Source organism: Xenopus laevis, chromosome 4S, assembly GCF_017654675.1.
Source record: "Xenopus laevis strain J_2021 chromosome 4S, Xenopus_laevis_v10.1, whole genome shotgun sequence".
NCBI classification, from domain to species: Eukaryota; Metazoa; Chordata; class Amphibia; order Anura; family Pipidae; genus Xenopus; species Xenopus laevis.
In genome coordinates this window covers 82,870,666-82,891,572 of record NC_054378.1, presented here as the reverse complement: position 1 = coordinate 82,891,572, position 20,907 = coordinate 82,870,666, and the positions used below count along the sequence as shown (strand labels likewise).

The 20,907-nt window shown below is 36.8% G+C and overlaps 1 protein-coding gene across 2 annotated transcripts in view; it reads right to left on the bottom strand.

The window, feature by feature from the left end:
- Window positions 1–4,273: 4,273 nt before the first annotated feature.
- The window catches only part of snx7.S (sorting nexin 7 S homeolog), a 36,340-nt gene continuing 19,706 nt past the window's right edge, over window positions 4,274–20,907 (bottom strand). The window contains 8 exon segments of one of the 2 annotated variants that reach the window (NM_001091476.1): window positions 4,393–4,707; window positions 6,999–7,151; window positions 10,596–10,685; window positions 13,322–13,521; window positions 13,867–14,065; window positions 17,238–17,402; window positions 18,155–18,265; window positions 19,691–19,873. In NM_001091476.1, coding sequence (NP_001084945.1) covers window positions 4,639–4,707; window positions 6,999–7,151; window positions 10,596–10,685; window positions 13,322–13,521; window positions 13,867–14,065; window positions 17,238–17,402; window positions 18,155–18,265; window positions 19,691–19,873 — 1,170 coding nt within the window. In that variant the 3' untranslated portion in view covers window positions 4,393–4,638. 2 annotated transcript variants of the gene reach the window in all.

The following is a 20,907-nucleotide window of genomic DNA, read 5'->3' as shown; positions in this document are numbered from 1 at the left end:
GAAAGCAGTATGCAAAGTGCAAAAAAGGGGTGCATTGCATCATTCATATTTGTTGCACACTGGCTTTATAATAATAAATGACAGGCTCTCATATCACTGTGTTGTGCACAACAGGACAAGATGCTCTCTTTCATAAAATACTTTATTTGCACATCTATTATGGAATCATTTCTTCCAAGCGTCTCTGAAATTGCTGCTGCCTGGAGATGCTTCTTAGAGACTTACTGCAATGGTCTTGAATAGAACAGAAGTATACAAAAGGAAAATAACAGTATTCCTTGTGCAGTTCTCAGAAGCTGTATGTACTGTATTTCCATTTTCAGTTTGGCAAGTAAATATTGAAAGGGTTCAGGGTTAAACAGAACTATAAGGCATTTACCATAAGCACTTGCAGTGTTATTATTGCGTTACTGTGGCTACCGTGTACTTAAGCTAATTGAGAAACACACGCGTTCAGCAGCACAATGTCATAATCAAAGAGATTATTTGGAAGTGCAGAGATTGAGTATTTTTCATTTTTTTCATTTTTCATTTTTCATTAGCATTATAAGTTTCAAGCTACAATGGTCTTATTAACTGGGGAAAGCATCATTTTGCTTTATCTTTATTGTCAACAAGATGCGGGTGGCTTTGTGTACACTAGAGCAAATAGCAGTAGGAAAACACTAATGCCTGCTGTCGACTAGATGCAAACATGACATGGGCCTACAGAAAATAATAGAAGGCTGCCAATTTCAGAATTTAGATTTCAGTTTTCTCTCTGGGACTGATCTCTGAACAAAGGTACTAATTTGAACAAGTGCAAATCATCAATACCTTTTGACCAGTGCCAGGCAAAGTATATGAGTTATACACTAAATGGCAGTGTTGGGAGTTTCCTTAACTGAGAAGGATCTAGGGGGTTTTTGTGGATAACAAGTTGTCTAATTCCAGACAGTGCATTCTGTGGCCACTAAAGCAAATAAAGTTCTGTCTTGCATAAAAAGGGCCTAAACTCAAGGGATGAAAACATAATTATGCCTCTTTATAGGTCCCTGGTAAGGCCTCATCTGGAGTATGCAGTGCAGTTTTGGGTCATTATGAAGGATATAAATGAGCTGGAGAGAGTGCAGAGATGTGCAACTAAACTGGTTAGAGGGATGGAAGACAAATTATGAGGCTAGACTGTCAAGGTTGGGGTTGTTCTCTCAGGAAAAAAGATTATTGCGAGAAGTCCACCCATTTAGACTAGAGGAAAAGAACTTTCATTTGAAGCAGCGTGGGTGTAATGGTACCTGGGAGATGGCAGGAACGCCCATAGCATTCCTTCTAGTTGTGCACAGTCCTCTTCCCGGCGCACATCCATTCGGGTTGACTTGTGCATATGGACGTCTTTTCTTTCGGCGTGCGTGATGTCATCATGCAGTGAGTTAAAATACAAATACTTAAAGTGCCACGACCCAATTTCTTTGCCCAACATCGGTCTATTTCTGATTCCTGGGTGTGCTTCAAGTCTGTCTTGCCTGTCCCTGACCTTCGCTAGTTTGATACCTGTCCCAACCTTTTTCTATTTCTGAACATTCTTTGGGATACTGATTCTGTACTGCTTTACTACGGTTTTGACTCCGGGCTGTGACCTCAGCTACGTCTCTGACTCCTGATTCTATCCTACACTGCCTGATTGGTATCATCCTCGGCCTGACCCTCGACTATGCTCCCTGTTCCCCCGTCCTTCCTGTACATTTTAAGGTTCCCTTTTCTGCCCATTACTCCCCTACTCTCTCACTTTAAGACCTGGCAGCATCCTAGTAGCAGAGGGCTGGGTCCTTCCAAAGTGAAAGGCGGCTGTTATAGGAAGCTTGAGCGAAGCACCTTAGTGTTTCTTCTGTGTTTTGGGATACCATATGTAACAGTGGGTGTTTCTTCACAGTGAGGGCAGCGAAGTTGTGGAATGCACTGCCAGATAATGTTGTGATGGCTGATTCTGTTAATGCTTTTAAGAGCGACATCAAGGATTTCTTTGATAAGCATAATATCCAAGGCTATAGTGATACTACAATTAATTTAGATATTGTATATACAGTATAGTTCCCATGAGTGTGTGTAAGTATGTGCACTGGTTTTTTTTTTTTGGAGGGGTTGAACTTAATGGACTTTTTGGCCTTTTTTTCAACTCGATTTAACTATTTAACTATGTAAGTACCAAGTGCACCCAAGACAAACCTTCAGACACTCCCATGGGACATGGGTATAGAGCTGTAAACTTGGGAACACTTGAGGGAAAAGGGAAGATATTCCAGCAGGTGCACAAATACAGTACATGTGGGCTCTTGCACTGGTATCTAGGCTTCCATCACACAGGGTCCAGACAGAAATTGTACATGTCATGTGCCACCCCCATGTTTGCACCTTAGGCACATGCATCCTTTACCTACACATACTGTAGTTACGTTTTAGCTTTAATAGTCTATAACAACTTGGAAAACATAAGCAAAGACACAGAATCTCATTTATAGACAGCAGGCAGGGTGCAAACTGCAAGATATAGAGGCAAGCCACCATGCTTTTCACAGTTTACAGTCTGCTAAACCACCAGGGTCTGGTCACATGTCGTGCAAGGATCTATACTTTCTGTGTGAATAAAGTGCTGCCTGCATTGAGAAGTTCTGTATTCACGAGGGTCAAACTGGAGAAGGCATTCAGACACATAAGATAGGGATGCAGCACTGCTCTCTGGACGGTGATACAGAACCTAGCAAGACCCAAAATGCAAGTGCTCATTAACTGACTACAGAGGGGTGCGATTTAGCTCATTTTAGTGTCCTAACACTTGCATCCAGAGCCTTCATAAATGACCCCTTTGGTAGGTTGCTTTTGGAAGTGCATGTATGCAATTTTTAGCCACTTCATGATGAAACTTTCTAATGAAAAACATTAAATAGTCTCAATAAATTTGCCCCTTGGTGGAAAAATCTGAATTTTTCCAAAGCTCCAATAAATATGTATCTTTATAAAGAAAAAAAGAACTGTAAATTTTATCAGAAATGAGTATTTCTGAAGATTTCAATTGATAACTAGAAGAGTTGCTTGGGATTGCATCAGAAAATGAAATAAATGGTTATTTATTAAATGGGAAAGAAAAAAAATGTGAACTAGTTGAGTAAGTATCTTTCTGCATCATTTACTGTTTTTTTCATTGGTACTTTTTATATTTGCATCTTTTCATAAATTTCATGACATTCGTGGTTTTAGAGAATCTGAGTTTAGTTGTGGTTTCAACCTCTAAAAACCACCTAAACGAGACTGTTGCTAAATAAGCCTCCACGGGGCTAATGAGAAAGCTTAAGCCTTTGGGCTCCAGCATTTGACTGCTAAAACCACACGAGTTCCTAAACTTTGGAACTCTCTCACAGTTTAATAGCCGAATTGTCCCATAATTAAAAAGATACCAAGATTAGGAACTGCAGGCAATCCTTCTAATAATTCTGCCCAATAGTTTTATTTCACTGAACGTTTGATGGCAGAAATACAGAAATATTAAGGCGCTAAAGGCTGTATTGAACACAATGTACCAGGGGAGGTTAACTTGCATTTAAAGTTAAATAAAAATCAACAAACCACAAATTCACAATTGTCCGGAAGTCTTTTTTTTACTTTACTCTTACTCCTAAAGCGTTGTATGTCATTTATGATGACACATATGAAGCTGTGCATTCTGAATGCCTTTGGTAATTGATAACATTTCCTTTTTTATCAATATATATATTTATCAATTTTGTATTGTATTGCAAGTTAGAACACTGAATTATATTTAAGCACAATGATGGCTGCTGGTCCAGTATTAAGATCATACCACTAGATATAGGGCCCTAAACACATTAATCTAAACCATTTCTCAAACTCTACAGCTTCTCCTTTCCACTATGTATTCTTTTAGATCTTATCCCCTTTAGGTGCTGCTTCTGTCAAATCTTTCTCCAGACTGAGCAAGGAGTTTATCTTCCTTACTGTTTACTCTCACAAAATAACTTTTTTTCCCCCACTACCCACATACTACTACAATCATGACATACAGGAGCTTGACAACCTCATTGACCACCCATACTTTTCATGTGCATCTGCTACAGAGTTGGTGCAAAACCCCAATTTTTGCATTCAAATGCACACTTATAGATGGAACAGCAATGTTTGTGCATAAGCATTCTATAGACTCATAGAACACTGCTATAATGGATGCATCAATGCTCTAAACACGTATCAACTTACTGAGAAATAATTTAGGACAAAGTTCACATGAAGCATAAGAAATATGTTTTAATTAAAAGGATTTGTTTAACATAATATTTAAAACATTCACTAAATACAAAAGTTTCAAGAAAGATACTTGATTTACATAGCCCTTTCAAAATACTGTTTTGCTCATATAAAAAAAAATTACTGAATAGCTTGATAACTGAACACTTGATCCCTGAATTAACCATCAGTTCATCAGATCGGAAGAAAACACTTGGTTTTGGCAAGTGCCTTTGTAATGACAGATTCAGATGGAATAGAAATAGTTCAACTTAAAAATGGCCTCTGTTAAGAAACATATCTTTGGTCAGTCAGCAATATAATGTGGTAGTGCATATACTAAATTATAGAGATTCAGGATTTCTCCTATTCTTTTGTGTCCATCTGAAAATCACATGTCTGAGAAGAAAGGAATGACTCCCATAAGGCAAGGCACTAGAAGAAAACAATCATGAGAATTATTCCAATTATACAATATCATAATTAAGCTAAATATTTTTGAGTTGTAGGAAAGGTACAAAACTGTAGGTCGGCCTTATGAAGAACTGTGTACATTTATATATATTTTGTACCCTGTGATTTCCTTACATCCTTAAAGGACAAGGAAAGGTTAAAACTAGGTATGCTCAATCAGAAAGGTCTAAATAAATACACTAGTAAACCCTCACAGTAATGCTGCTCTGAGTCCTCTGTCAAAAGAAACATCAAATTTTTTTCCTATTGTGTACACATGGGTTTGTGTATGAGACTTCCTGTTTTCATCTTAAACCTTCAGGGCTTGGGCTTCAGTATGCTCAGTTTGCTCCTCTCTTCCCTCCTTGCTGAAATCTGAGCCTAGAGCTAGAGACTCAGGCAGGAAGTGGTCACACCAAGCTAATATGGCAGCTGCTATCCTAAACTAATAGAGCTTCTAGAGCTGTTTACTCAGGTATGGTAAAGCATTCTACAGAATAAATATAGTGTTATATCTTGCACTAATGTGGCTAATTTATTGTCAATAAACTGCCTCAGTAGCTTTCTTTCTCATTTAAGTTACAGTAAATTGAGATTGATATAAACCCTTGCAGTTTAGCATTCAAAAAGACCTCAAGGTTATGTCACTTTAGTTTTCTAGGAAAGTTACTCAAGTGATACGAGAAAATTTAACATTTACATATACAGATAATTATGGTTTGATCAAAATCTAAAAAGCTTTTAAAATAACAGTATTTTCTAAGCTCATCCATTTATATGCAAATTTCTCCAACAGACATATGAAGGGAGACAAATCCCACACAGTGCGCTTGTCAGCTGCACCCTCTTTAGAGTTCCAGCAGTATTCCAGGGGTAAATCACCCTTGGCTAATCTATTATTTAACAAATTACAGCAAATATGTAGCAGGTAGGCCCTTCACCGAGCAGTTACAGGAACCTCTGCATAGAATTGTTTACGAGACATTGTCCCTATCACTGCCCAGGAAAAGTGAAATGCACAGATATAAAGTGCACAGCACATTAACGAAAATGGAACACAGAGCACTGTCTCCTATACGAAACAAGGCAGCCAAAAACATATGCAGATAAAATACAACATATTATTCATATGAACATTGCATTTTAAAAGAACAGTTCAGCGTAAAAATAAAAACTGGGTAAATAGATAGGCTAGGCAAAATAACAAATGTTTCTAATATACCGTATATACTCGAGTATAAGCCGTCCCGAGTATAAGCCGAGGTACCTAATTTTACCTCCAAAAACTGAGAAAGCTCATTGACTCGAGTATAAGCCGAGGGTGAGAAATGCAGCAACTTCTGGTAAGTTTCAATAAAAAAAACTGAGGGTTTCTGCTCCCATTGGAGGTGCCAGCGTCTCGTTTTTGGATGCCGGCAACCATTCTTGGACGCCGGCGAATATTCTTGGAGACTATTCTTGGACGCTGGCGACTATTCTTAGGCGCCGGCGACCGTTTTTGCGCTTGGCCCGAGTATAAGCCGAGGTAGAGTTTTTCAGCATATTTTGGGGTCTGAAAAACTCGGCTTATACTCGAGTATATACGGTAGTTAGTTAGCCAAAAATGTAATGTATAAAGGCTGGAGTGACTGGATGTGTAACATAATAGCCACAACACTACTTTCTGCTTTTCAGCTCTCTAACTCTGAGTTAGTCATTGACTTGAAGGGGGGCCATATGGGACATATCTGTTAGGTGAGTTTACAATTGATCCTCAGCATGCAGCTCAGATTCAAAAGCAACAGATATGACCCATGTGCCCCCCCCCCTCAAGTCACTGAATGGTTACTGCCTGGTAACCAGGGTAACCAGTCAGTGTAAACCAAGAGAGCGGAAAAGCAGAAGTAGTGTTCTGGCTATTATGTTAGACATCCAGTCACTCCAGCCTTTATACATTACATTTGTGCCTAACTAACTATATTAGAAACATTTTTTATTTTGCAAAGCCTATCTATTTACCCAGTTTTCATACTGAACTGTTCCTTTAAGGCAACTTTTAGGCAATCACACAATTGGTGTGATTTAGAGGTGCCCATTTACATTAACTGCACCCCCATGCAAAGGGTTTTTTGGTAGCTTTGCCACTTGCAAGAGAGACTTCCTCTCCATCCACCAGCATCCTAAAAGTTAAAGCTGGAGATTAAAAATGACCAGGTTATTATGACCAATGTGTCATAATTGTTTCAAAAGTCACATGTGCCCATTATATTTGAATAGTCTCACATAAAGCTTACCTCTTCGTAATGGCTTATCCTGTTTTCTGCCATATTGGTAAAAGTTGCGCTTAAATCAGATTGCATGTTTTGTTTCCATCTTTCCCAGTCGGCCTTCAGAGCATTATTTGCACATTCAACTTTATCTTCGAGTTTCTCGATCTCTTCTTTAAGCTATAAAGAGATGAATTCAGACAGTAGGTGATCATATTCTTAATTTCTTTCAGTTTTTAACCAAAAAAAAAACAAAAAACAGGAAAACCATTACTAGAAAGAACAATTCTAAAGTTACATGTAGCACACCAGTGCAGTAATTTAAATAATGCTGCTTATGATATATCGATAAAATACATTTCTTGATTATGGTCAAGAATGGTACTACAAAGTAGAGGACATTAAAATAGCAAAAACTTGGGTCATAGCCTTTTTTTTTAAAAGAAGGTTTTACGCCAGACCTCACCAATTGTAAAGAAGAAGGAAAGGCTGAATTAACTTGGGGGTGCCAAAAGTTAGGCACTCCAACTGAGTGAATATACTATCCTGAAACCCCGTGCTGGTGGTCCTATCAGCAGAAAACTGCACCGTTCAGGAGCTTCTTCCAGCGTGTGATCGATTCCTTCTTTATCTTTCTTCGCATGGGTGCGCATGTACAGTAGCAAGAAACGATGAACTTTAACAAAGAAGTCGGCTATTTTAATTAAGAAGAAAAAGCAAGCCTGGAAGAGGCCCTGTACCGTATCTGGTACACATATCTCCTGATATGAGCACCAGCCCGGGGTTTCAGGTACGGTAAGTATTTACAATCACTTAATGGATGCCTATCTTTTGGCACCCCCAAGTAAATAGGCTTTTCCTTCTCCTTTTAACATTATCTGAAAATATTACGGTTATATTTACATTTTTAAATATATAGCACAGTAAAAGAAAAAGTTGAAAGAAAATAAATTATGTGCAATATTTTTGCAGATCATTCCAGTATGGAAAAAACTGCCCAAATTATTAATCCCTGCATATGATATGCATTGAGGATTAACAATTCAGATGGATTTTAGCGCTCAGTGCTGCCTCCGAGATTTGCCAAGGAGTTGGACACCACTGAAAATGAACACGTTCGACTGCTCAATAACAGGATACATTCAGATGAATTGACAATTTTATTGGCTTGGATTAGCATTTCCGTGACCATTAGGAAAGGAAATAGGACAAATACTGAAGTGCTGGAAATACTTCTGAATTCACCATTTCCATTTTTCTTTAAACTACTGTATCTTTTATTTTATTCCACTCTGTAGTTCATACAGACTAATAAAAGTACATATAGAAAACAATTACAGTATCTTTAGATAGGATGTTTTTGAGGAATACTTTCTCTCTTCCCCACTGTAAACCATCTGTTGCTCTATTGACAAAAATAAAAATTTCAAACCAAACGAACATACCCTTGGGCAAGAACAACCTGAAATTTACTCACAGATTGTGTTTTCTACACAGAAGCTTTTAATACTGGCACATAATAAAGCCTGCTCATTATGTTGGCATCTATGGTGGTTTTGTAACTGGAGAGACTGAATGATTTGATTTATAGCTACAGATATACAGTTATCACAGATGCTGCATTCTTGCAAAATTAATACCAAGATTTTACAAATATTGTTAATACAATTAACGATTAGCCATGTGTCATAAATGATATACTATGTGATATTACAGCTGGCAAGATAAAGATATATAAAAATAACATCAGAAAACAGTGAACCATGTATTTGTTTTTTATAAGTATAAGGCCATTCATGCTAAATCTAGGCATGCATGCCCATTTTAAAATGGTAGTTTACACCTTTACATACATTTTTATATGTTCTAGAATGCCCTGTTAGTCATTTTTCAATCGGTCTTTGTTTTTATCTTTTAAAGGAAAACTACCTAAAAAAGATATTGCATAAAACAGCTCATATGTGAAACCCTGCTTCATGTAAATAAACCATTTTCATAATAATATACTTTTTTAGTAGTATGTGCCATTGGGTAATCATAAATAGAAAATTGCCATTTAAAAAAAATAAGGGGCGCCCCCTGAGATCGTAGGATTCACAGTGCACACAACTAACCAAACAAATCATAAATTTTAGGTCACATGAACCAACAGAGAGAGTTCTCTCTTTTGCTTCCACAATTTTTCCTGTTACAGTTAGAGCTGTAATATTTCTGGTCAGGTGATCTGAGGCAGCACACAGATCTGTTGCTTAAATATTCATTTTAGGGGTTAAGTTTATCCTTTAATGGTCTTTTGATGCCTTTTCCAGCATTCAAATGGGTTCTTTGACCAGTTTAAAATTGTCTCAGAATATTAGTCTACTTATAATAAAAGTGACACACCTAAGAGGAGACAATATAAGTGTTATACTAGAGAGGCAACCATATTTTGCTTTCCCAGTAAAGGGGAGGGAGAATTATGGACACCCAATGCTTTCATAGATTTTTTTTAAATAAATGGTAGGCAAATACACTGAACGATGCTATTAACACATCTCAACAAAAATTCTGCTCAGTTGCCAAGTACAGTGATTTAGGTGATCATCATATAGCTCTGTAAAAAACTAAAAATTAAAAAGCTGAGAACACTTTGAAAATATTTTGCAAAATATTACATTAACCACCATCGCTTTTTGTGTTTTTTTTGTTTAGCACATCTTAAGGAATTTCCTTGAATATCCATATACTTAAAGGAAAACTAAAGCCTAACTAAAGAATTAGGCTTGAAATGCTGTGCATTATGTTTTGGGCCCAAGCAACCACAGCCCTTTAGCAGTAAAAATCTGTGCCTCCAAAATGTTCCAGTAGCTCCCCATCTTCTTTTCTGCTGATTCGCTGCACATGCTCTGTGCCGCTGTCACTTACTGAGCTTAGGGATCAACTTAAAATATACAGGTACAAGTAGAATATAAATGTCACAATATAATGCTTATTAGTAATGAATACAGATAATTATTACATGGCAGCACAGAAACCAGTGCAATTAGCATCAGAATGTAATAATCAGCCTTGAAGCATCAGCTTATATTACAGGCCAACCTCATTTTCTGCTTGATAATTTGCAACAACCACCAAGCTTAGCTTCTCAATAGCTGCTTAGAGAACACTAAGCATGCGAGTGTCGCAGACACTTTCCAAGATGGTGACCTCCTGTAACAAGTTGAAGTCCTGGATCATTGCTGCTATTGACAAGCTGAAACTTTAGGTTGGTGCAATAAGGTAAGTATATAAAACATGGCATGTTTAGCAATTATAATTTTTTGAGTTTAGTTCTCCTTTAAGGAATTGCTACTTAAATGTCTTATGTAAGGTCTGAGGTTGTAGCAAAATATGGTGATGGGACAATGTAAAATGAGATGATCAGATCAACCCAATGATTTTAGACAACTTACAACATTTTTGTCACAACTGTATGAATGTCATTACACTAAATATTTTCTAACAATACATTTAAAAAAAATTGAAGCAGACATTTGCTCATCCTGCAGCAGCAATAGAGAAACACACAAAGTCTCCTTTCTGGCCCTAGACTACATGTATGTAAGCTACAAGTTGATACCCGTTTCAGAGGTTCTAAATACTTACATTGTCTGTATTATCTGCCTTTTTGTTGATTGAAGCTTCAACTTTATAATCATACTCAGCCTGTATTTGGTCCCTTTTTTTAAAAACCCCCTTTAAGAAAAAAAAACAAGTACAAATACAATCACACAATAGTAATACTAATATTTTTGAAAACTTGCCATTATATCAGTTACCAGAATTATAACTGAAATACACAGTACTGCAAAAGTATAAATATACATGAAACTCACAAATGTAAAATGATTACTACAGTAAGTTGTAATTGTCTAACTACAGGCATGTGAAAAAGTACAACCAACGTAAATTTTTTTTTTTTACATTTGTGGACTTTGTAATGCTACATACTGGGGGAACTGTTAATAGTGGCTACTACAAAGGTATAAAATGGCTCAATAATTTAATGAAGTTGTTTTTATTTTGTAAATAAATATTCGAAAAACCTAATCCACAGCCATATAGATTTTTACAACAAAGGTACGCTTTTCAAAGAGCAATAAGTAACATTGACTACACACGTCAATAACTATGAGAGTCTAGCATGTGGAACCTTAGTCCCCAAAAATTATGCTCACAATTGTGTCAACTGATTTAAATGGGTTGTTCCACAGCTGTATGATAAACAACAGAAAGAAAAAAAAAAAACCAACAAAATTGTATAATGTTCTTATTGCAACATGGTTTTGCAGATATGACATGGGATTGCACCAAAATTGATAAATATAGGACATTATTTAGCTGAACAACTAGCCCTTTTCGGAGTTAAATCCACCCAAGTGTGCCTACTAGGTTTAGTAGATGACTTAGTCCACAGTATCCATTCTAGAAAGCAACATGGTTTTATGTAAATAAACTTATAATCATAAAGTGATTAAATTAATATATATTGCTAGAGGCTCCCTGCAGAAATTCGAGAAAATAGGGGTCATTTGGCTAGATGCCAATCCACCAATTGACCTCCCTAATGAACCACCACATATCGGAAGACTCCCAATCTGCGTCTGCTTTACTAAATTAATGTACGAATCAAGCTGGTTTTTGTACTATTTGAATTAACCTTCAAAACCTTTAAATTGCCAAATGGACTGCAAAAGGGATTTATTTCCACTCACCGTTAAAACCTTTTCAATTAGTCCCATCAAGGCATCACAAGGTACACAAGGTTTAATGCCATCTTCCATCTAGAAGGCAGGCTGGAATCAGAAATGACAAGGAGGAGTCTTTTGTGTTAATGGACTTCCCTTCCTACTATTAGCCCCTCCTCTAGCACAGCAATGCTGATAGGTAAGGAAAAAAAGTAATAGAAAAAAGGACGCAAACTCCCTGTGATGCTGTTATGGGACTACGAGAAAAGGAATTAATGGTGAGTGGAAATAAATACCCTTTTCTCGCTACCTCCCTAGGTAGCACAGGGTACACAAGGGTTAGACCCTGAGCTGGAAAAAGAGGAGGGAATAGAAGAAGTAGCTGCAAATATTAGAATCAGTAGAACTTGGCGATACGGTGGCCTCAATTGTCCTGCGGCCTGAAGGAGTGTCCTAACATCTGGATGGATGAATGGACGTTGGAAGAATACCAATAATGAGGAGATTTGAACTTTGAGAGGTTTTACTCCTAGGCCATGGCCCAGGCCCATTTGGAGGAAATACAGGCCTGTTTGGAGGAAAATCAGTAGAAGAGGAAATTAGCAGACTGTATTTCAGTGATCTTTGTTTACACCAGGATATGTAGGTTTGAGAACTTGGTTAGATTGAGGTGGTAGCAGGGTCCCTGAAGAAGGTCAAGCCTAAGAGGCAAGGTCCACGAGGGAACAATGAAGAAGTGACGTACTCCAAAAAATTTCTGCGTGTAGTTGGACGCACAGGGCCAACATCAATATGGCAGACCATTAATGTAAGCAAATTAGTACAAGATTTGATTGTGCCATCTCGCGTTTGAGGGGAATTTGCCATTTGAGAGCGGAGAGTGTATTCTGCACTCACCGGTTCTCTTAGGTCATTCCCTCTGGTAGCAGGAAAGCCTCATAGTGCTGCAGCATATAGGCATGTCTGCTTGTGTCCCTCTGAACAAGGCAGCACTGTAGCATTCCTTGTGTGATCTGTAGTATTGAGGCATGCCTTTGGGTGCCAAAAATGGCTGAGGCAGCACCGGAGCATGCCAGTTAACCTCCCAAAATGCAGCATTGAGGCATACCTATTAAGGTTTTGTAAGGCAGCACTGAAACATGCATATTCATGTAGTGCTTGTACAGAATTTCTCTCTCTCATTATTGTATCTCCATATAATAAAAAATAAATTAATTAAAAAAAATGATGTGGGGAGCTAAGCTCTTAAACATCCTACTTCCAGTTAGCAGGATGGAAAAGGACAGAGGAGGGGCTAATATCAGGAAGGGGGGGTCCACAAACACAAAAACTCCCCTTGTCCTTTGTCCTTTCTGAATCCATCCTGCCTCCTAGATGGAAGATGGCATTAACCCTTGTGTACCCTGTTCTGCCTAGGGACATAGGGACGTAGCGAGAAAATGTAATTGGTGTAAGACATTTGCTATATCATCTTTATCAAAGATCAAATACCTGTATCTATAATTTTAAATAAATTAACAATGCAAAACATTTGTCATTAGGTGTACTTACTTTTTCACACAATTTTCTGTTAATTCAATTATCATTATGCAAAGGAGATCCATCAAAACATAAGTAAAAAACAAAAAACAGTTGTTCACTTACAGAAAGTGTTTCACTGTATAGAACATACTCATGAATGATTGGAATTAATTCTCCTGAGAGTTTCAAATTCAGGGTGTCTGTGACTTTGCAGCACTTATCAATGCAGTTGGCCATCCCTTTTAAAGAGTCTACAAGTTCTTCCTCAGATGCAGACCACAAAGTGTGAACAGGGCCATACTCCTTCAATCCCTCATAATAGCCTAGGAAAAAAGGCGAGGAAGAAAATGAAACTAGTACGAAAACAAATACCTAATCATAACTTATAAGAGCAATAGTTTTTTTGACTGCTGGGTTAGTGATCCACATTCGAAAGCTGGAAAGAGAAGAGGAAAGGAATAATTAAAAAGCTATAAACATATAAAAATGAAGACTATTCTATGACAAATTAAAGTTAACTACCCTTTTGATGAACACCATATGCATCACATAATTGGGAGCTACATCAAAGAGCATACTGGGGTATTCCCTTTTTTCGAAAGCCAGAGGTAGAAGTAAACACAATTTTAGAGACAGTATTAGTTAATCAAATTAAAATAAAATTATACCTTTTTGTTCTTTATAAATTCTTTGGGATATTTTATCTAGTACGTTTATCTTCTGACTGAAAGCATCAACGTATTCCCCCAATTCTGTAAACTCGTCAGGCCGATTTTTAATACCCCTCACAGATGAAGCCACAGCCTTGATTGTCTGTCCCATTCGGCTGAAGAGACCAGGGCCTTGTTTCTTGTGAGACGTTAACTCCTGAAGTAAAAAGGTGTAGGTATAAACATTGCTCCCCACTGTACTAGATTACATTTATTGGGGGAACGGGGGGGGGGGGGGATTAAAACATTTCACATTAAACACCATCTCATTCTCCATAGAAGTTATATTTCACGGCCTGCATTTTCACATTTAAAGTCACAACTGAATGCTTCATCAGACACAGTTTCTGTTATTTATTTGTATGTTCTTCCAGCAAGAACAAAAATAAACAGCAAATCAATTAGAGGCCAACGGACACCATCCTGTATTTTGAACATGAGAAGTCACTAAAGATAAGGATCGGTTTAGGATATTTGGAAATTATCTGAGGCAATTTTGGGTATCCGGAGTCTCCAAAAATGTACAGACTCTGACTCCTTATAAATTTTAAATTGCACAGAAAAATAAGGAGCCCATAGGTAATTAATTTACATTTAAGGACACCGCAGGTTTGAAAAAGCATAAACTTAATAACAAAAACACTGAAGCTAGAGGGATACTTAAGTGTAAAAGCATCCACCCTATACTTCAAAGCAAACCAGTTCAGTGTCAAATCTCAACAATGTATCAAGTATTTAAAACGTAACATTTAATCTACTGATTAAAAAGTTGCAAAGCGCTCAAAACCACACACCCACTGCTGTTGAAAAATCACAGCAGTGCTGGACAACTGTCCATAAAAAACACACTTAATTAAAAACTGCAAATGGTGGACCAATGAGGTAAGTATATGCTTGAATGCAAAACCCAGTTAAAGCCAAATGTGCATAAATCAAGGGGTAGCATCACCCGCTCCCACCCTTCCGTTTTCTGCCCCAAAGTGCTGACACTACCTAGCTACGTACTGACAGGGTGGAAGCTAGACTTCTCACCGTCCACCAATGCCGCGGCATTGGTGGACGGTGAGAAGTCTAGCTTCCACCCTGTGTTTTTTATGGACAGTTGTCCAGCACTGCTGTGATTTTTCAACAGCAGTGGGTGTGTGGTTTTGAGCGCTTTGCAACTTTTTAATCAGTAGATTAAATGTTACGTTTTAAATACTTGATACATTGTTGAGATTTGACACTGAACTGGTTTGCTTTGAAGTATAGGGTGGATGCTTTTACACTTAAGTATCCCTCTAGCTTCAGTGTTTTTGTTATTAAATTTTAAATTGCAAAAGAAATAAAAAATACAATATGCAATGTCCTATTTCACAGATAATAGTCATAATAAAATACTTCTCTGATGTAAGAATAAAGTCCAGTTTGTAGCGGTTTAACTAATGTGAAGTCCAGCTGAATTATTATGCAACCTGACATTCATACAACATTTTAGTCTGTAGTATACAAGCACTGAAAATAATCAAATCGGATTTCAGAGCGTCTATGGAGGATTGCAGGAACAATTCCATTTCTAAGAACAACACTTTAATTTGCCTTCTCCTTCTAACTCTTTTCAGCTTTCAAATGAGTGTCACTGACCCCATCTAAAAACAAATGCTCTGTAAAGCTACAAATTTGTTGTCATTTCTACTTTTTGTTACTCGTCTTTCTATTCAGGCTCTCTCTTCTATATATTCCCGTCTCTTATTCAAATCAATGCATGGATGCTAGGGTAATTTGGACCCTAGCAACCAGACTGCTGAAATTGAAAACTGGAGAGCTGCTGAATAAAGAGAGCTGGTGCCAGTAACACAAAAAAAATTAAAGCATTTAAAAGTAATTGACATATAATATGCTGTGTGTTTGCTTCAGAAAGACAACTATAGTTTATATAAACAAGCTGCTGTGTAGCCATGGGGGAAGCTATGCGAACAAAGGATATACAATAGATAACAGATAGAATCTGAATAATCCCATTGTATTCTACAGAGTTTATCTATTATCGGCTGTGTATCCTGTGCATTTTCTCCTTTAGCTTTGAATGGCTGCCGCCATGGCTACACAGCAACTTGTTTATATTAACTGAAGAAGAGTTTCTGAAGCAAATACATGAGCAGTATCACTGCAGAGCAACAGTACAATATATTTTTAGTACTTTAAAACACTTTCATAGTAGGAAAAGTAAGGAGAGCAGCCATCATTTAGATGCTTTGCAAAAGATTATGTTTAACAGCTAGAAATAAAGTCCAAATTGATTTTAGCACATGAGAGCACTCTAGCCAAGGTAATGACCTTCATAAATAGAATTCTGCAGTTCTTTAACCGATTTGTGACCAAATAAAAAAAAATTAATAGCTGGCTCCTTTAACTTTGTGCTTACACCTGTTGATTTAACACTTTCCATATATTTACCAAGAGAATAAAACATATTTGTCTTGTTTTTAACAGAGTTTCAATGCAACAACCCTGGCACAAATAGATTTCTTAAAGTATTTGTATAACCAATGCAAATCTCAAACCAAATGATAAGAAATTGACTTTCCCAGTTACTGAAAGAGCATGTTGAAAGGACAAACTTTTTAGAATAGAAAAAAATATCCCAACACCAAATGAAGAACCGTTGGCCTTTTTAAACTATTACTATAACAGTGCAACCAGCCTGTACCACAAGAATGTTCATGCTAGAAAGTAAAGGTCTAGATCGAATACATATTTTAAAATAAGGGTGCACTATTTCTTTAATAAATATATAAGTGTGTCAAGTTCAAACAATGTTTATGAATGACAACATCACCAACGACTGTTTATAATGATGCCATTTATGATTCGTTGATGATTTTAGCAGTTGACACTGCAGACATCTTGCTTTCTCCCTAACAGAACCAAGCTACTGTGCTGACCACCAAATGATTAAGCCATTGATTTAAGGCATTAACAGTAAACAGAAGAGAGGAAAACTGTACAGCACAGTGTCTGGATCAGCTGCCTGCATCCATGACTCAACCCTCTCTTGGCCGCCCCTACATTGCTGTGACAAATGAATGATACAGGCAGTGTAAAACTGCGAATATCATTAAAATGCTGTAGGAGAGAAAATACATGTAAATTGTTAAAGTCAAAAAGTTCAAAATAGGTGATGATTTCTGGTGTTATAATTGTTTATTGTGTATAATTACATACTTTTAAAAAAAGTTAATTGGATCATATATTCAGAAATGAGGTTTAACTGGGGAAGTAAAACCACATTTAAAGAGCAGATTGCAGTTTAACACTCCAGTAGCTGTGTAATTGTACCAGAAACTTACCCATGCTTGAGCAGTGAGGAAAATCTTGAAGTCTTCATTAAAAGTTAATGTTGGATGATCTGCAATCCTGTTCAAAAATTTATGTAAAGCTTTTCTTCGAGTCTCAATGAATTCCTCAGTAAATCGTTCCACCATTCCTCTAACTATGAATTTCTCTGGAAGGGGCTACAGCAGATTATGAAATGAAAATCTTATTTTTTATATCATATATCTTTATAAAATTTTGAAACACTACTCTTAGTACTGAAATTAAGGGAAAAATGTGTTATTAAGCCATGGAGTATTTTCTGTGAAGAATGGGAGGTGGTTTGGGACAGGGGAGTGGTCCAAGCAACATACTGAGGGGGATGGGGCTTATAAAAAGACTGGAAAACATAGTAGGCAAATGCTTGGTTATAAATCATGTTCAACCTACTGTAGCAAGTGGTGCTGCAACCCTGTTACAGCTATACTAAGGATCACTTTTTCTTATCATTCATATATGACCTTCTACCATCCACAGACTCGCTTCACAAACTCTTCTTGACAACACTACTAGTTTTGGGGTATACAGCTGCATGGTTAACATCACCTAACAGTTAAGAGTGACTGTCAAAATGACTGCACTACTTATACATACATGGTAGCACAATAGTTATCAGAACTGCTGCTCTCAGGCTGAGATAATGTGAATAACTAACCAGACTTTCTAATGAGCCTTTTCCTATGATTAAATTATATTAACTATATAAAGCATAATAATTAAAAATAACTCCTGTTTATTAGCCACGGAGCTCCCACCACTGCCCATAATTGCTTAGGTGGCAGTTTTGGTTGCAGTGACTTGCCAAGTATTACAGGCTGCATAAGTAAAGCAATTTCTATGTAGAATATACAATAATTTAATAATGTTAAATTAAAAAAAAACAAATAATTACAGGTATTATTAAGGTAGGATGGGCATCTTCCAGCCTACTTTTTAGCCATAGGAAATCTTGATACCGCCTTCGGACTTCAAACTCACACGAGTCAAATTGACTGCGAGATGTCTGAAACAAAGTGGGGAAATGAAAGTGAGCAATTATTCAAACCATATACAAGCTTTACACAGGAAGAAATCACCAGCGCTCGGTCTAACGCATGCTGTGGCGTTGACCAGCTGCTATAAACACCATTGTGCCAGCGCTTGACCTAACCCACATTCTGGAGTTGACCAGCAGCTATAAACGATAAAAAGCTGGTATTTGTACACAAAGAAAAAAAAAAAAGAGAAAAATTGCCAGTGCACGGTTTGCCTTCAAAATGTTTTTTTCTACATAAAAATTAGGTGTTTAGTACCACACTTTGGTCAAAATATGTAAACTCACGTGCCACGTCAAGGCCCCTCATTGTTCGTGAGTCCTACACTATTGATGAGCTTAGAATGCTCATAAATTGCAAATTTTTCGGATGAAAAAAAAAAACTGAAAAAATCGTAAAAATCTGATTATTTTTTTTGCATAGAAAATATTCGGGAAAATTTAATAATAATGAATAAGTGCAAAAAAAACCCGAGTGGATTTGATTGGAGTTTGTAGCAGAAAATATTGAGATAAATTGGACTTTTATAAATAACCCCCAGAGTGTGTCCCATGATCACTTAACAGAGGAGAGAACAGAGAGTTTTTGCAGAGATAATCCACTGCTTCTATGGTATGCATCGCTAAAAGGAAACATTTTAAGTAATAAAGATAAATTACAAAAATGTTTTTTTATGACATGGGCTGTTAAATTAGCTCTATTGTCCAAAAAGTGAACCTCCCCTTTAAGAAACAGATTCACAGATATCACATTTAGTGGAATATTAAATAATCTTACCAATCTAGAATATAGATATCACTAAATATTGCCCTTTTACATCTCTTGCCTTGAACCCCCATTTTGTGATGGTCTCTGTGCTGCCTCTGAGATCACCTGACCAGAAATACTGCAGCTCTAACTATAACAGGAAGAAGTGTGGGAGTAAAAGTCAGAACGCTGACTCAGCACTGTGAATTGTAGGATCCCAGGGGCGGCACATACAACTATACCCTTTTTCCAAACAAAAATTAAAGGTATGATGGGTGCACTTAATGATTTTACATACGGTAAGTATTCTTAATCTATATATAGCAGGGACGCACTGACAGTTGCTCTCAAGCAGCATTTCAAATCAATACACAGCTTTGTTCAACATGAGTACAATAAATGGAAAGGGTGATCAAAATATGTGACTACTTTTTACATGAAAAAAAAAAACATAATTTAGATATATTTTTTCAATTCTAAGCAATTAGATATTTTTTTTTACTACTTACTACTACCTCTCCCTGTAAAGAGTTTGTTAAAAAAGCTATAATGTGACAGTAGATAATTTCCAATTCAGAAGAAATGAAAGCTAGCAATAACAGATGCATGACTGAATTTGAAAGTAAAGGTCAAAAATACTCACTTACCTTTGTAGCAATTCTGTATGTAATAAATGTTTCAATTGCATTTACATGGCTTTCTGGCTCATCAACAGTAACGAAAATATCCTTGACATCGGGCTCATCTTCAAATTTATATTGATTTATCATGGATGATGGAGATGCTAGCATTAAAGGACTAAATGAATTGCCATCAGAAAGTGCTGCACCCTAAAAAAATAATAATAAAAAAAAATATATGTTAAGGGTCAATACCTGTACTGAGAAAAAAAGTGAACATGTATTATCTTGTGTAGCACAATTCAACAGCAAATATTAGGTTAGAATGCTGCTTTACTTTAATTGTATGGCATGAAATTGTGCAGGGTAACAGCACATTGGAATGTTTTGGCACGGAGCACTGCATTTTAAGCATCCCAAATTACCCCTATATACATTACTGAAATTGCCTGACAAGAGCTTGAGCCAAATCATTTTATCATATGCACGGTTCTATGGAAAAGTGTGTGGTGTATCAACATGAACACAACAACCTCAAAGCTAGTCAGATCAGAAGCAAGTATGTATATTTATTTATGAGTGAAAGGTGAAAATAATATAAAGTTCAGAAAAGGAAGGAAAGGATCCTGACCTATATAAGTGTACTTGGTGTCTGGGCCTTAAATTGATTATGTTAGTGTCCAGCTATGAGCAGATGGGGGGTTTATAAAGGGTCAGGTAATGTATTGGCAAACAAAGAGTGCACAGCGAATTACAAATGCCTCTGAAGTTGCAGCTAACACTGCTTGTGACTGTACTTGTAGACGGCCATATGTATATTAGTAGTCCAAGAATTAATTCAAAAGTAATTAAAATTAAAATTAGAAAAATTCTAGGTCACAGAGATATTTTGCGGCTGTATAAACTACTGCTTTAATTAGCAGTTTAATGAGGAGTTTGTTTTAAAGTTGCTGCAAGCCTTCCCTCTCCATATGGCTGAAGAATTCTCAGATGGATAAAGCATTAAGCACATTTCCTTTCTGTATAATATGCACAGCGATGGAAAAAGTTTCTCATTTCTACAAATAAAGCTGCACAAAGACATGGCAAGCTGTCATACCTACAGCATGTTTTTATTTTGCAAACCACAGAGTTTAATTTTTTTTTTTTAGAGTTTTATTTTTAGAGTTTTTTTCTTACATGCTCTGAGGACAAGAAGGAAGCCAAAGATACCAAATGGCATGTGGTCCAGCAGGCTGGGGTTG